General features: G+C 38.0%; 3 protein-coding genes across 3 annotated transcripts; 1 reads left to right on the forward strand and 2 right to left on the reverse strand.

The window, feature by feature from the left end:
* The first annotated feature begins 2,277 nt into the window (after nt 1-2,277).
* Nucleotides 2,278-3,557, forward strand: LOC120215879 (transcription factor MYB41-like). The gene is made up of 3 exons (XM_039213408.1): nt 2,278-2,443; nt 2,525-2,654; nt 2,743-3,557. The coding sequence occupies exons 1-3, from the start codon at nt 2,311-2,313 to the stop codon at nt 3,518-3,520; spliced, it is 1,041 nt and encodes a 346-aa protein (XP_039069339.1). The 5' UTR covers nt 2,278-2,310; the 3' UTR covers nt 3,521-3,557.
* A 3,424-nt stretch (nt 3,558-6,981) lies between these two features.
* LOC120215843 (probable inorganic phosphate transporter 1-12) lies at nt 6,982-7,314 on the reverse strand. Its single transcript, XM_039213387.1, has one exon. The coding sequence runs from the start codon at nt 7,312-7,314 to the stop codon at nt 6,982-6,984; it is 333 nt and encodes a 110-aa protein (XP_039069318.1).
* Nucleotides 7,315-13,802: 6,488 nt separating this feature from the next.
* LOC120215845 (probable inorganic phosphate transporter 1-12) lies at nt 13,803-14,135 on the reverse strand. Its single transcript, XM_039213388.1, has one exon. The coding sequence runs from the start codon at nt 14,133-14,135 to the stop codon at nt 13,803-13,805; it is 333 nt and encodes a 110-aa protein (XP_039069319.1).
* Nucleotides 14,136-14,222: the final 87 nt, after the last annotated feature.

Below are 14,222 nucleotides of genomic sequence, written 5' to 3' on the forward strand. Positions count from 1 at the left end.
TTCTCTTGTGGACAGCTTCCTTTAACTACCTTTACCGCCCAATTGTTATCAAGTTTCAGATGCACAAATACGGTCAAGGTAAAAGAATATTTTGTTATAGTTCAACTTTTGGGTTAGGTTCAAACAGGTAAAATTATTTATAGGGTGTTGCTTTCATTGAGTACACTGATTATTAAAAGTTATAAAATAGTCTATTGACTATAGGATGTTTTGTTGAGTCTCTCGACTATTAAAAGTTACAAAATGGTCACCTGACTATTCATTATGTTTCTAATCCGTCATATTTCATCAGAAAATTGATGGCAGTCTGAGCTAGATGTTAATATATGATAAAATTTAATCACAAAATCTTAAACGACTATCATATCCCATACAAACATACTATCACCCAGCTCAAGATGATGTTAATTTTTTTAATGAAAAAGGACGAGCTTAGAACATAATGAATAGTCGGATAACCATTTTGTAACTTTTAATGGTCAATGGATTCAATAAAGTAACATCCTATAGTCGAGAGACTCTTTTGTAACTTTTAATAGTCGAGAGACTCAATAAAGCAACATTTTATAATCTGGCACCATTTGTGTACTTTACCCTGGTTTAAATCGATAAAAAATCAATGATTATCCGTTCTTTTATCATCTTTAATTTAATTCGATTTGATATATAATAAGATTTATGTGACTATTGAACATGATTTTTTAAATAAACATATATAATTATATTTTGTATTTTATTTTTAAATGTAAATTATGTAATTTTTCTTAAAATGTGCTTTTAGAAATTATGAATAATTAATTACATAGTCCACTAGTTAGAAGGGTTAGTCTACACTCAACCTAATTGTTCGTCGAAAGGACCGATAATCAATATTCAACCAATCACGTTAAGACCAAGTTTGTGGCAAGCCATTGTCATGATGTTTAGATAGTGAACTCCTGGATGATATTACAAATCATCATAATTAAGAAGAAAAGTATCTTAATAAATGTGTTGATTCAAGTTAAAATTTCAAAGGGCGGCCCATATTTTAACATCAATCATAATTGCTTTGTCTTTCGATACTCTCATTGCAAAATTGAATAAAAATTTCATAATTTTTTTATGTGTAATGTATATGAATTTCTTCCATCATATTAATCTAGCATACTGAGGTAGGACATCTTAGTTGATAAGGTAGGCAACGTGAATAACTGTGACGGCGGTTCATAACGAGAGTGCCAAGAGGCCGAGATGAGGATAATTTTGGACAAGATATAAAATGAAATTAAGCTTAAGATAGGCACGAACCAAATAGGGATGGCAAACGGGCGAATCGGGTACGGATACCCCCTCTCTTATCTCCATACTCATCTAATATTTTCAAATCCACCACCCGCCCACCACCCATGATGGGTAAAATTTTTCAAATCCACACCTGCCCACTCGGGTATATTCTCAAATCCATCCCCACACCCACTATCCAACTAGAAACGTACCCGACTAGACCCGCCTGACAGCAACCGTAAGTTATACATAAATAACAAACATATAACAAACACGTCCATTAAGAAACATAATAAAATAAACCAAGGATTATCTGAGTTAAGTGTTAACATAGATCTTAAAGTATATAAAAGACGAAATTAAAGCCTAGAAAAAATTGATTCATAAACTTATCCATAATATTTGGTTAAATTATAAGTTATATCTTATACAATATTAAGATTTATAAATTAGTCTCTAAAATTATACCTAAATTCATAATGATCTAAAATTTAATGGGTATTTAGTGGGCCGGCGGATGCGGGACGGGTAGGATCTCAAATCCATCACCCGCCCACTACCCGCGACAGATACCACTTTCCAAATCCACACCCGTTCACTACCCACTAAATTTATACTCATCCTCGTCCCAATTAGATTAAAGTTATACTCATCCTCGCCCCAATTAGAGCGAATACGGTACAGAATCCATGAAATTATACCCGTTTATCATCCGTATAATCAAACGACATTAGTTGGTAATAGACTTATTATTATTAATTAAGATCTTAAATACGAACGCGGAATATATATCCCTTTATTCACTCCCAAAATTATAAAAAATAAAATACTAATATGTACGTAAACAAGAAATGCACAAAAGTAAGAGACACGTGTCAAGAGGCCGGCACCAAATCTCATTGACTTCAACAACCCATTCTGCTCGTTCTCAATAATATATATAGGGTCTTCATCGTTCCTTTGGGATTCACCACTTGCACTTTTCGCCATTTTTCCTTCTAGGACTCATAATTTGCAACTTTAAATTCCTCCAAAGCAAAATCAATGGGAAGAACACCTTGCTGTGACAAAACTGGCCTCAAGAGAGGTCCATGGACACCAGAAGAAGATCTCAAGCTCACTAACTATATTCAGATTCATGGCCCCGGCAACTGGCGTACCCTCCCCAAGAATGCTGGTATGAAATTCTCTCCTATGTATGTATGCATGTATGTATGTATTGGTAGATTCTGATGTTGCTTTTGAATGAACTGTTTAGGGCTGGAAAGGTGTGGAAAGAGTTGCCGTCTGAGATGGACAAACTACCTTAGACCTGACATCAAGAGAGGAAGGTTTTCGTTTGAAGAAGAAGAGACGATAATTCAACTGCACAGTATCTTGGGCAACAAGTACGATTTTTACCCTCTATTCAATTCCATGTTAGTTTAGTTGTGTAGTCGTTTCATAACCTTACCGGATTCGCTTTCGTATTTTCAGATGGTCGGCGATTGCAGCTCGGTTACCGGGAAGGACCGACAACGAGATCAAGAACTATTGGAACACTCATATAAGGAAAAGGCTTCTCAGAAACGGGATCGATCCGGTCACGCATGCCCCTCGCCTCGATTTTCTTGATCTTTCGTCTATTCTGAGCTCGACTTTGTGCAACCAGTCGCTTGTGAACGTGTCGAGCTTGTTAGGTGCACAGGCCCTACTGAACCCTCAACTACTGCGGCTAGCCAACACGCTCTTGTCGTTGAAACTAGAGAACCCTGAAATATTATTACAAAGTCTCCAGCAGAACCAGCAGACTTGTAATGATTCTCAAGAAAACCTAGCTCCTCCTCCCACGTTACAATCAAACCAGCTTCAAGTTCAAGCTCAAGTTCAACCCTCGACATGCTCGACATCGGCCACTGTTCCTTGCTCTTCGATGCTAAGCCAAATGGAACCCATGAAAGCCGGTGGAGAAGAGTTTTTCTGCTGGCCGAATTCCCTAGAAACGTTGGGTTCGCAGCCAAATTATGTTCGGTGTAGTGCGAATCCGACGGTTCCTCTAATATCTGAAAATTCGAACATCCGGTCAGTGGATGGGTGCAGCCAGAACTTTAACATGGATTCTTTGAGGTCAACGCCCATATCGAGTCCGACGCCGTTGAATTCGTCGTCGACGCTCATCAACAGCAGCAGCAGCGTGGATGACGAGAGAGAGAGCTTCAGCAGCTTTCTCAAGTTTGAAATTCCTAATGGTTTGGATTTCAGCGAATTTATGTAAATAATGCATTAAACATCATAGGCTACAGCATTTAGAGTTTGGACCTGTAACGCTGAAAGAATCATCATTATCAGTGATTTTGATTTTCGGCTTTGTTTCTTTTTATGGCTTTTTGGGTTTGTATTGCTTTTATATATACATTTTCCTGTGATTGCTATTTTTGTAACAATCATCTGACTTTATCATTATTTGTGTAGCAATCTTTAACTTTTTAGTTACAATTAGGTCACTCTATTTATCAATTGTTACCATCAACTCACTTTATTTATGATTATAACAATCATGTCACCAAGAGTAAATAAGATAGTTGTATGATTGAGTCTTTGGTTAAGCCAAAGTCAGCAATAATGTAAGCATTTCTTTTCCTATTAATCTCATTATCCAGATGTCACAATACTAATGTGACATGAAAATACTGATTTATGTATGATAAAATGGGTACAATAATACAGGGGGACGCATGGAGAAGAGCAACGGGCATGTGATAAACTTTTACAGCCGAAAAGTCTGAGAAGAAGGCTGACTGAAACTATGGTCCGAGTAGTAAGGGAGTATATGTTTAAAGATTTTTTACAATTTAAAAATCAACACTCGTATATTTTTATATTGTGGATAATAATCTTCTTGTTCAGTAGCTTGTTAAAGGATATAGCAAGGGTATTATCTTCCTTAGATGTGCCATTAAGATTGAGCTGTAAAAAACATTTGATTCTCTAAATTGAGATTTTCTATTAGATGTTTTGGAGAGGTTGAGAGTGCCTGTTCGGTTCAAAAAAATAGATTGAAGCTTGTGTTACTGATTCTAATTTTTTTCATTGCATTCAATGACAAATTGGTTGGTTTTTTCAAATGCCAGAGAGGCATTAGGTAAGGAGATCCACTTCTCCCTACCTTTTGTTTTAGTAATGAATGTGTTGACTCCTTTGTTAGATGCAGTTGATGTAAAGAAGATCTTCCATTATCATCTGAAGATCAGAAAAGTGAGACTAATTCATATGTGCTTTGCAGATGATTTACTGATTTTTTTTCAAAGGGTCATTGAATTCCATTTTAGGAGTTAATGTATATTAGAGAAGTTCTATGTGTTCTTTGGGATAAGGCTCAATGTTCCAAAGTCTGAGATATTTGTGTTTGGTATGGCTACTACTCGGTTCTTGTTCATGAGGCAATTGGTTTCAAGTTGGAAACCTTGCCAGTCATGTACTTGGGGGTTCCTCTAGTTCCCAGAAAGTTGAATGAGAAAGACTGTGTTAGTTTGATGGAGAAGATTAAAGTCAGATTAGGACATTGATTAAATAAGTGGCTAAGTCATGTGTGCAGACTATAGTTGGTTGGGATTGTTTTGTTTAGTATTGTTAATTTTTGGTGCAGACAGTTGATCTTGTCTGATGTTGTGTTCAAAAGGGTTGAGCACTTGAGCAGTTTTGTTCAAGATTTTTCTAAAAAGGGGCGTTGTACCTGTAAGGTGGTCAGAGTTAATCGGGGGAGTAGTTGTACCTGCAAAAATTAACCTTTACTATAAAAAAAAACTACACTTCAATGACAAAAATTTGTATCGAACTGTCAGCCGAGCTATTTGGCGGCGTCAACGACGCCTGTGGTCATAACCTGGACAGAAGCCGCTGCTATCCAGTGTTAGCTGCTTGGCTTTTATGCTGCTCACGCTAGGTACGCCGACGGCTGCGGATGAAGGATTTGGAGAGGGATTGCAGGAACTCTTCCTATGCTGGGTGTACGAAATGCCTTGGCGCTCTCCAAAAGGTAAAGTAATTAATGATAATTGTTCCCTTTTTCTGGGTTTGCGCTAAATCGATGCATTCTTGTAGACCCGTGAAAGTGACATTATCGTTCTGTAAATTTGAAGCTCAAAGGCGGATACAGCAAGAACGGAAGCACGAGGAGCGACAACAGAGCCAGCAAGATGTTCAACCGAGACTGCCAGCTGATGGGGCCGACTTGGCTCCTCGCACGCAACAAAACGGCGTACATACCCGCCGTTTCAGCCGTGCTCCGGGCAATAATGTATCACTGTTTTGATTGGGCTTAATGTTAAAGCTTGGATTCGTCCTAATGGTAACTTCAAACTAGAGAGCCATTGCGAATGGGCTTATTCTTGAATACTTTATGCCGCACATAGATCAAACTTAAGGTCTATGTTGGAATTGTGAATACTATTGATGCGGTCTAAAACCATTACGTAACACCGCAACATGCTATAAATTGCGCCGCAACGCCGTAACAAACTTTAAATTATCCGAAATATAAAATCACATAGATAAATTGTTTTAATTTAATTCTTAAAAATAGATTATAAATATATATATCATTAATAATATCGTAATAGTTTTGTTTAAAATTGGTTACTTAATTTTGAATTAATTAAATTATTTATTCATGTTATTTTAAAATTAAATTATTTTTAAAATTAAATTAATTTAAATTTAAATTAAATATTTCTCATAGCTAAAACTTACAGGATTATTTTTATTTTTTTATTTTTATTATATAAATTTTTATTTATATTGTGTCGTAACCGTCTTTCGGTTGGGCACCGGAATTGGGCTTCGACTTGGATTAAATGATTTGGAGTCGCCACCGACCATTTTAAAAACATTTAGGTGGGCCGGACACCCTCTTTCCAGATCTGCGTTGTACCAGAAACGTATCGGGTTCGGGAGTCGGTTACGGTCAAGGAAGGATTAGCACCCTTGAATCGCCCTTTCGGTACCAATTAATTTATCAGTTGTCTTAATTGCGAAAAATTAAAATTTAAATTAGAATTTAAAAAATTAAATTCAAATCATTTACCTTTGATCGATATAAAAAAATCCTCTAAAAAGAAAAAAAAATGTTAGATAAGAGATGTTAAATAAATATTAAATAAACAAAAGAGATGAACTAAAATAAATAAATAAAATAAAAATTTAAAAGTAATAACATAAATGAAAATAAAAGTGGACCCATAACAAATGAAGGACCAAATGTTGAATTTACCCAAAGTCTATGTCACTAAAAGATTGGATTCTTTCATTGAAGTGTTCTTCCCATGCCTGGAACTTGATAATCCGCATGTAATTAAGCATCTCATTTGTTGCCTTCATTCTCAAGTCACGATTCTTCATCAAGTTAAATTGAAATCGATTATTCCAGATTTTTAATCATAACCTTGGCACACCCCTCGGCAATCTGAGCAAGGGAAATCAAAGCCGCATGGTGCTTTTGCCACCCAGGTGTATCCAAATAAGCAGGCAATTGTTCTGATGCAACAGGAACAATCATGATACCACCCAAAGAAAATGCCAAACGATCCAAACACTCATGCCCAACACTGTAATTGCTTGTTTCTCCAGCATCCTCGTCTTCAGTTTCTGTAGTGTGCCATGCTGCATCATCCTCAATATCCAACAACATTCTCATTAGTATTGCAAATAGTCTACTAATAAATTACGGCAACTTTCTCATCATTCTTGGAGCTCGCTCCATTGCTTCTGCCAAAGTGACCACGAACTCGATCGCCAAATGCCTTTCTCGTGTGATTCAACCTCTGCAATCTGTAGCATTAAGCTCACCATATCGACAAGCTGCCTTCTAAGAAAACGAGGCTCCATCCTAGCCAACCCAATCAATAACTCAAGAGCCTCTTTGAGTGCAATATCTCGCTCCATCTGCAACTCCTTTGACATATCATATGCGGCCTGCTTTGTAACCTTAGCGACAAGGGTTGTGTAACGAGCAGTTTTGGGCATCTTCAACCTCCAGTAGTAGGAAAGAGCTGCTGGATGGTTTCGTTTCATGGCCGAGAGGCCATAGCACCTCTCTCTCTCTCTGTTCCCTTCAATTCTTTTTCTGCCTTGTTCTTGCTCCCCCACGTGAGCAGCTCCAAACGCTCCCAACCAGCACCAAATCGATCAAGTCTTACCGCGCCAACATGCCAACACCTCCAATCAACTTCCAACTGAGCACCCAAGTGCACCATCAGCAAAAACGAATATGCAAAGAGAAAATATTGTAAAAAAAGAGGAAATCTGATTTGTAATCAACGGAGATATAAAAACCCCAAAATATGTAAAAGAGAGGTCTCCCTTTTGATTTTTTTCCACACAAAAACAGTGTACAGAGGCTCCGGCGATGGCTCTTTCTCTTAGATACATCAATGAAACGCTCATGATAGTATCCTATATGTAGTTACAGTGTCACCAAAGAAGATGTGCGAGCACCTACGACATAGCCGATGTTCTCATTTTTGCATTTACTATTGCAATTTTGCTCAATACAATGGGCATAGTTGTGTAGGTCAATCTTTACACCATCTCTATGATGCGGAACTGCAGGTCCAATGAGATCAATTTGAAGAAGAAACCCATAACTCTCTAAAGACTGCAAGTTGAAGTAGCTCCTTCTCAGGTCCAAGCTAGTGTATGTGCAGTTTTCTGACTTTCCATTGGATTTGAAAGAACCCCCCACTTGAGAGAGAGAGAAAGCCGAGCCCCTTTTTTTTTGTCTTTTTGATGCTTTGTTCTTGCTCCCCCCTCATGGCTTGCACGTCCCCATCTTTAAATAACAAGAGGGTCCCCACTAAGTTCCTAGCTGATCCCCACTCAAAACAACTCCCTCCTTGATTTATGATGGCATGGTAGTGGTGGAAGGGTAGTGGACTAGTGGGGTTGAACATATGGTCCTATAAAAAATAAAATAAAAAATTTATTAATAATAATAAATAAATTATAATAATAAAAATAAAAATATAAAATCCGGTCAAAAACGGGTGTCTACAGCTGCCCCTCTTTGCACATTCTTGTGTTAACAAGAATAGGAAAAAGACGAAAAAGACAACCAGTTTTTGTCCGGTCTTCTCAAATGTGATTGAGCTTCCTGGAATTGGGCCTTTGTCTTCTTTTCGGTTTAAAGATTTCGGCTTGAAAATTTATCCAGAAAGCAATTCATCGCTGTCATCGAGCTGAATGAAATCGAACTCGTCAGGTCTTTGGTTGGAAGATAACCCTTCTCGACTTAAGTTATGCTGTAAATGATGTGCCTTAGAGCTGAGCGTAATCGAACTCGAAGGTCTTTGGCAGATAGCCTTCTCGAGTTGGATATCCTTCGTCGTGAAGTTGAAAGTTGTTTATTGACAACCAGCGGTCCCTTCGTCGTGAAGTTGAACTTGCGTTGTCTTGAGTCCAATATCCTTTGCTATGAAGTTGAAATTGACTCTGAAATTGGGAAATTGTTTATTGACAACCAGCGGTCCCTTCGTCGTGAAGTTGAACTTGCGTTGTCTGGAGTCCAATATCCTTTGCTGTGAAGTTGAAATTGGCTTTGAAATTGAGAAGTTGTTTGTTGACAACCAGCGGTCCCTTCGTCGTGAAGTTGAACTTGCGTTGTCAGGAGTCCAATATCCTTCGTTGTGAAGTTGAAATTGGCTCTGAAATTGGGAAATTGTTTATTGACAACCAGCGGTCCCTTCGTCGTGAAGTTGAACTTGTGTTGTCAGGAGTCCAATATCCTTCGTTGTGAAGTTGAAATTGGCTCTGATATTGAGAAGTTGTTTGTTGACAACCAGCGGTCCCTTCGTCGTGAAGTTGAACATGCGTTGTCTGGAGTCCAATATCCTTCGCTGTGAAGTTGAAATTGGCTCTGAAATTGGGAAATTATTTGTTGACAACCAGCGGTCCCTTCGTCGTGAAGTTGAACTTGCGTTGTCTGGAGTCCAATATCCTTCGCTGTGAAGTTGAAATTAGCTCTGAAATTGAAAAGTTGTTTGTTGACAACCAGCGGTCCCTTCGTCGTGAAGTTGAACTTGCGTTGTCTGGAGTCCAATATCCTTCGTTGTGAAGTTGAAATTGGCTCTGATATTGAGAAGTTGTTTGTTGACAACCAGTGGTCCCTTCGTCGTGAAGTTGAACTTGCGTTGTCTGGAGTCCAATATCCTTCGTTGTGAAGTTGAAATTGGCACTCGAGCAATATGTGTAGTTTCGAGAGAAACTTTCAATCTGTCGAGTTGGTCGAAGTGTAGCTTCTTGCTGCCGAGCTAAGCAACCACCATCGTTCTTTAAAGGCGCTTACGAATCAAGTATCCTCGACTCTAAAAGCTGTAAAAATCATGTATGCTAAAATGAGGAATGTGATGCACCTAATTATGTCTAAGACGCATGCAACATGAATAAATTATGTTTTATTTCTTGGACGGAGTCTCGTGCTTTGCCTGCCAATCAGGTCCTTGGAATGGATCGTGCCCCATTTTCTTCCCGAGCTTTGACTTTACAGACCTTTCATATCTGAGACTGTTCTGCTTGAAAATGTTTTTCTCCTTTTTCTTGTTTTAGGAGAGAGACATGATAAAAATGTTGTAAAATATTGTTCGCAATTGAATCAAATTATAAATATGAAAAAAAATATCAAAGGAATCAAGAGCTCTTTTAATGCTTTCAGAGTTACAAATCTTTGACAAATGTTCAAATGGATGAGTTGGCTTTAGGTTGGCATCCTTTCTAAGGTTTTTTGGTAAAAAATGTCATTTTTTAAATATCGCAACATGCTTTGGCACTTTAATTGGGTGCGGACAAAATGACGCAACTAGCATGATCAATTACTAGACCTTTTATCTCAGTCCTCTGAAATCTTTCATTTGTTCAAGCTTTGTAGGCTCTTCCAACAAAGGCAGTGCAAAAAATATCGGTCTAAAAATGAAATTCTTGAGTGCTCGTGTGTAGTTGACTATAACAGGTGTTCCTTAACTCCCTTAGTCCATTTTACCGAAAATTTCTTAGATAAATTTGATTTAATTTGTCATTATCTCGCTAGCTGAATCCATAAAGCCGGGGCATTTAACCAATTGCCTTAGAGGGACAACTTAACATTGTAATCACTCTTATCAAGTCAACTGAAGGGTTCATCTCATCACAGAGTCTTCAACCTGACAAGAGCAGTGGAGCAAACACCGAATTGCCAAGTGTCCGAGCAATGTCATGGTTTGAACGTAATCTACTCATAAGGCCAGGGCTTTCAAGTTTCCTCTATAACCAATTGCCTTAGCGGAATAGCTCAGTTTTTACGGATTTAATTTCTTAAGATTGTCAAGAAGAACCTGTCATAGTCTAGGTGTTTTTGAAAGTCAAGGAATCTCATCTTTAGAGTTCAATTTTCAAACAACTGACCTAAACTGGGTTCACCTACTCGACTCTTTCATTTGTAAAGATCATCATCGTCATTGAACGTCTTAAAAATAAAAAACATAGTAATTGTCATATGCAAATGATGCCCCGTGTTGTCCGCACCTTATGAAAAGAAAAGGTTGTATTGGTTAATTGTAAGAGCAGGGTACGGTGTTTGAGGGTATATTCTGGGTAAGGTCAAAGTCCTTGTTTTAAATCATGTTACTTTGTCAAAAGATTTGTAACTTTAAATCATTTACAGAGTTTCTTAATTCAAATGATATTCAAAGAATTGCAAGTTTGCAAATGTGATTCATTCAAAATTCCTTACAAAAATTTGAGAAGTAATGAAAAACATATTCAAACAGAATGCCTCAAATGATGAAATGATCTTCCTCACTTGAATGCCCCCAAGTTGTTGAAGTCGATCCGATTCTTGTTACATATTTTCTGTATGATTCTCTTGATTGTGGAGTAATTCTCGATAGTGCGCCTTAGGACTCCGCTATGATTTTCGCAATGAGCGTTCTCATCATACTACCTGGGGTACGGGGCTTCATGGACATCTCTGGTTATGGTGACATCACGTGTGCGTCAAACAATTGTTGGTAAAGCTCCTTATATGTCATAGGATCGAAATGTTCTCATCTTTTATGAGACATGTGAATGTAATGAAAAGGGAAAAATAATACGACTGTAAAGAAAAATAACAAAATGCACAATATGTCTGAATGCATGATGCATGAAATGTTCGAGGCATTGATCCAAAAAATGTGTCTGTTACTAGAAATAATCCTTATTGGGGACAAAAGTGTTTTATCTTATAAGAGACAAAAAATATTCTGACAGCTTCTAACATGTTGACTAGTCTTCTGCCTTCATCCGTCATCAGTTGAATAACCTGTCGAACCGCTCTGGCTTCTCTGGATGAACAGTGCAAATGACGAGTTGTTTGCCCTAAAAAAAAAAAATTCTTAAAGGACTGCACCTCCGGCATTTATCTTTCGTTGAGCCTGTTCCCAACAAATACGTCATTGGAGCCCTTAATTGATAGGAACTATGTTAAGTCCATTTGTCTGTTTCTTGAATTCGTCAGTAATGGTCTCCCATTTCAGTTATCATTTTGCCATTGTCGTCTTTGAAGTGACTCTTAAGATCAGTGGTCTTCATCTTGCCCCTGCAACTTCTGCCAGTCAGTTCTTCAAAGATAGACTTTCATTGTGCTTGATGTAGACCCGGTTCATTGAGTCATTTATAATGCAGTATAGTGATATATTCTTCAATCGCGGGCACCACGTCTTCTGGATTAAATGTGACACATAGTCTCCTTGTAGACTGTCCTCTGCATTTTCATCTCTTGTATTACAACCCCTTTGTCCATTAATGCAGATTATTCATATTTAGCAAACACGTTTTTGGTGGATCAACACCTCTTTTAAATGATGCAAGGGATGAAAATAAAGTGAAAGAGAAAAAAAAGTTAGTGAGGTAAAAATAATCATGAAAAATAAAAGTCCTACCCCACATGATATCTACCCGAACATGCTTAATATTTCCTACTCGGACATGATTTCTATCCCGTATGCTAATTTCAAACAAATCCTAACCGCATATTTGTCTAGTTCGCATGCTTTGAACAGAAAATAAAGCAGGAAACAAAGCATCCTAGGGTTTGGAATGAGGTCTTGGGGTGAGCTCTAATTCCCTGCACTCTCCCGGTTTAGGTTCTAAAAAGGTACTCGAGTTCTCCTTGCCGGTGCCCCCTTGGGCTTGCCAGACCCTTAGTCCTAAGCCTATTACAAGCTTGTGTGGACTAAGTTAAACTCGAGAGGACACATTCCCTTATGCCCGCACGGTGAATAAATTCACACGAAGACATAAGGTATATGAATCCCGAAGGCTACTTGCTAGGCATATGCGGTGAATAAATTCACACGAATGCGTCGCTTTCACCCCCACTTAAAACGGGTTCGGAGCTCGGGTTTAGAGCTTAGAGATGACAATTTTGAAAAAAATCTGAAATCATTAAAAAAACATCAGTACAACTATTTATTTGAAACAAAATAATCAAAGATAAATAATTGGAATCGAATAAATAAATTAAAATTAAAATTTAACATTTTCGCATAAAAAAGAAAACCAAAAATTAATTTCGGCCTGACTCACTTACCTGATCCCCAGCGGAGTCGCCAAGCTGTCGTAACCGTCTTTCGGTTGGGCACCGGAATTGGGCTTCGACTTGGATTAAATGATTTGGAGTCGCCACCGACCATTTTAAAAACATTTAGGTGGGCCGGACACCCTCTTTCCAGATCTGCGTTGTACCAGAAACGTATCGGGTTCGGGAGTCGGTTACGGTCAAGGAAGGATTAGCACCCTTGAATCGCCCTTTCGGTACCAATTAATTTATCAGTTGTCTTAATTGCGAAAAATTAAAATTTAAATTAGAATTTAAAAAATTAAATTCAAATCATTTACCTTTGATCGATATAAAAAAATCCTCTAAAAAGAAAAAAAAATGTTAGATAAGAGATGTTAAATAAATATTAAATAAACAAAAGAGATGAACTAAAATAAATAAATAAAATAAAAATTTAAAAGTAATAACATAAATGAAAATAAAAGTGGACCCATAACAAATGAAGGACCAAATGTTGAATTTACCCAAAGTCTATGTCACTAAAAGATTGGATTCTTTCATTGAAGTGTTCTTCCCATGCCTGGAACTTGATAATCCGCATGTAATTAAGCATCTCATTTGTTGCCTTCATTCTCAAGTCACGATTCTTCATCAAGTTAAATTGAAATCGATTATTCCAGATTTTTAATCATAACCTTGGCACACCCCTCGGCAATCTGAGCAAGGGAAATCAAAGCCGCATGGTGCTTTTGCCACCCAGGTGTATCCAAATAAGCAGGCAATTGTTCTGATGCAACAGGAACAATCATGATACCACCCAAAGAAAATGCCAAACGATCCAAACACTCATGCCCAACACTGTAATTGCTTGTTTCTCCAGCATCCTCGTCTTCAGTTTCTGTAGTGTGCCATGCTGCATCATCCTCAATATCCAACAACATTCTCATTAGTATTGCAAATAGTCTACTAATAAATTACGGCAACTTTCTCATCATTCTTGGAGCTCGCTCCATTGCTTCTGCCAAAGTGACCACGAACTCGATCGCCAAATGCCTTTCTCGTGTGATTCAACCTCTGCAATCTGTAGCATTACGCTCACCATATCGACAAGCTGCCTTCTAAGAAAACGAGGCTCCATCCTAGCCAACCCAATCAATAACTCAAGAGCCTCTTTGAGTGCAATATCTCGCTCCATCTGCAACTCCTTTGACATATCATATGCGGCCTGCTTTGTAACCTTAGCGACAAGGGTTGTGTAACGAGCAGTTTTGGGCATCTTCAACCTCCAGTAGTAGGAAAGAGCTGCTGGATGGTTTCGTTTCATGGCCGAGAGGCCATAGCACCTCTCTCTCTCTCTGTTCCCTTCAATTCTTTTTCTGCCTTGTTCTTGCTCCCCCACGTGAGCAGCTCC

This window comes from Hibiscus syriacus, unplaced genomic scaffold, assembly GCF_006381635.1.
Source record: "Hibiscus syriacus cultivar Baekdansim isolate YM2019G1 unplaced genomic scaffold, ASM638163v2 tig00110156_pilon, whole genome shotgun sequence".
Classification (NCBI taxonomy): Eukaryota; Viridiplantae; Streptophyta; class Magnoliopsida; order Malvales; family Malvaceae; genus Hibiscus; species Hibiscus syriacus.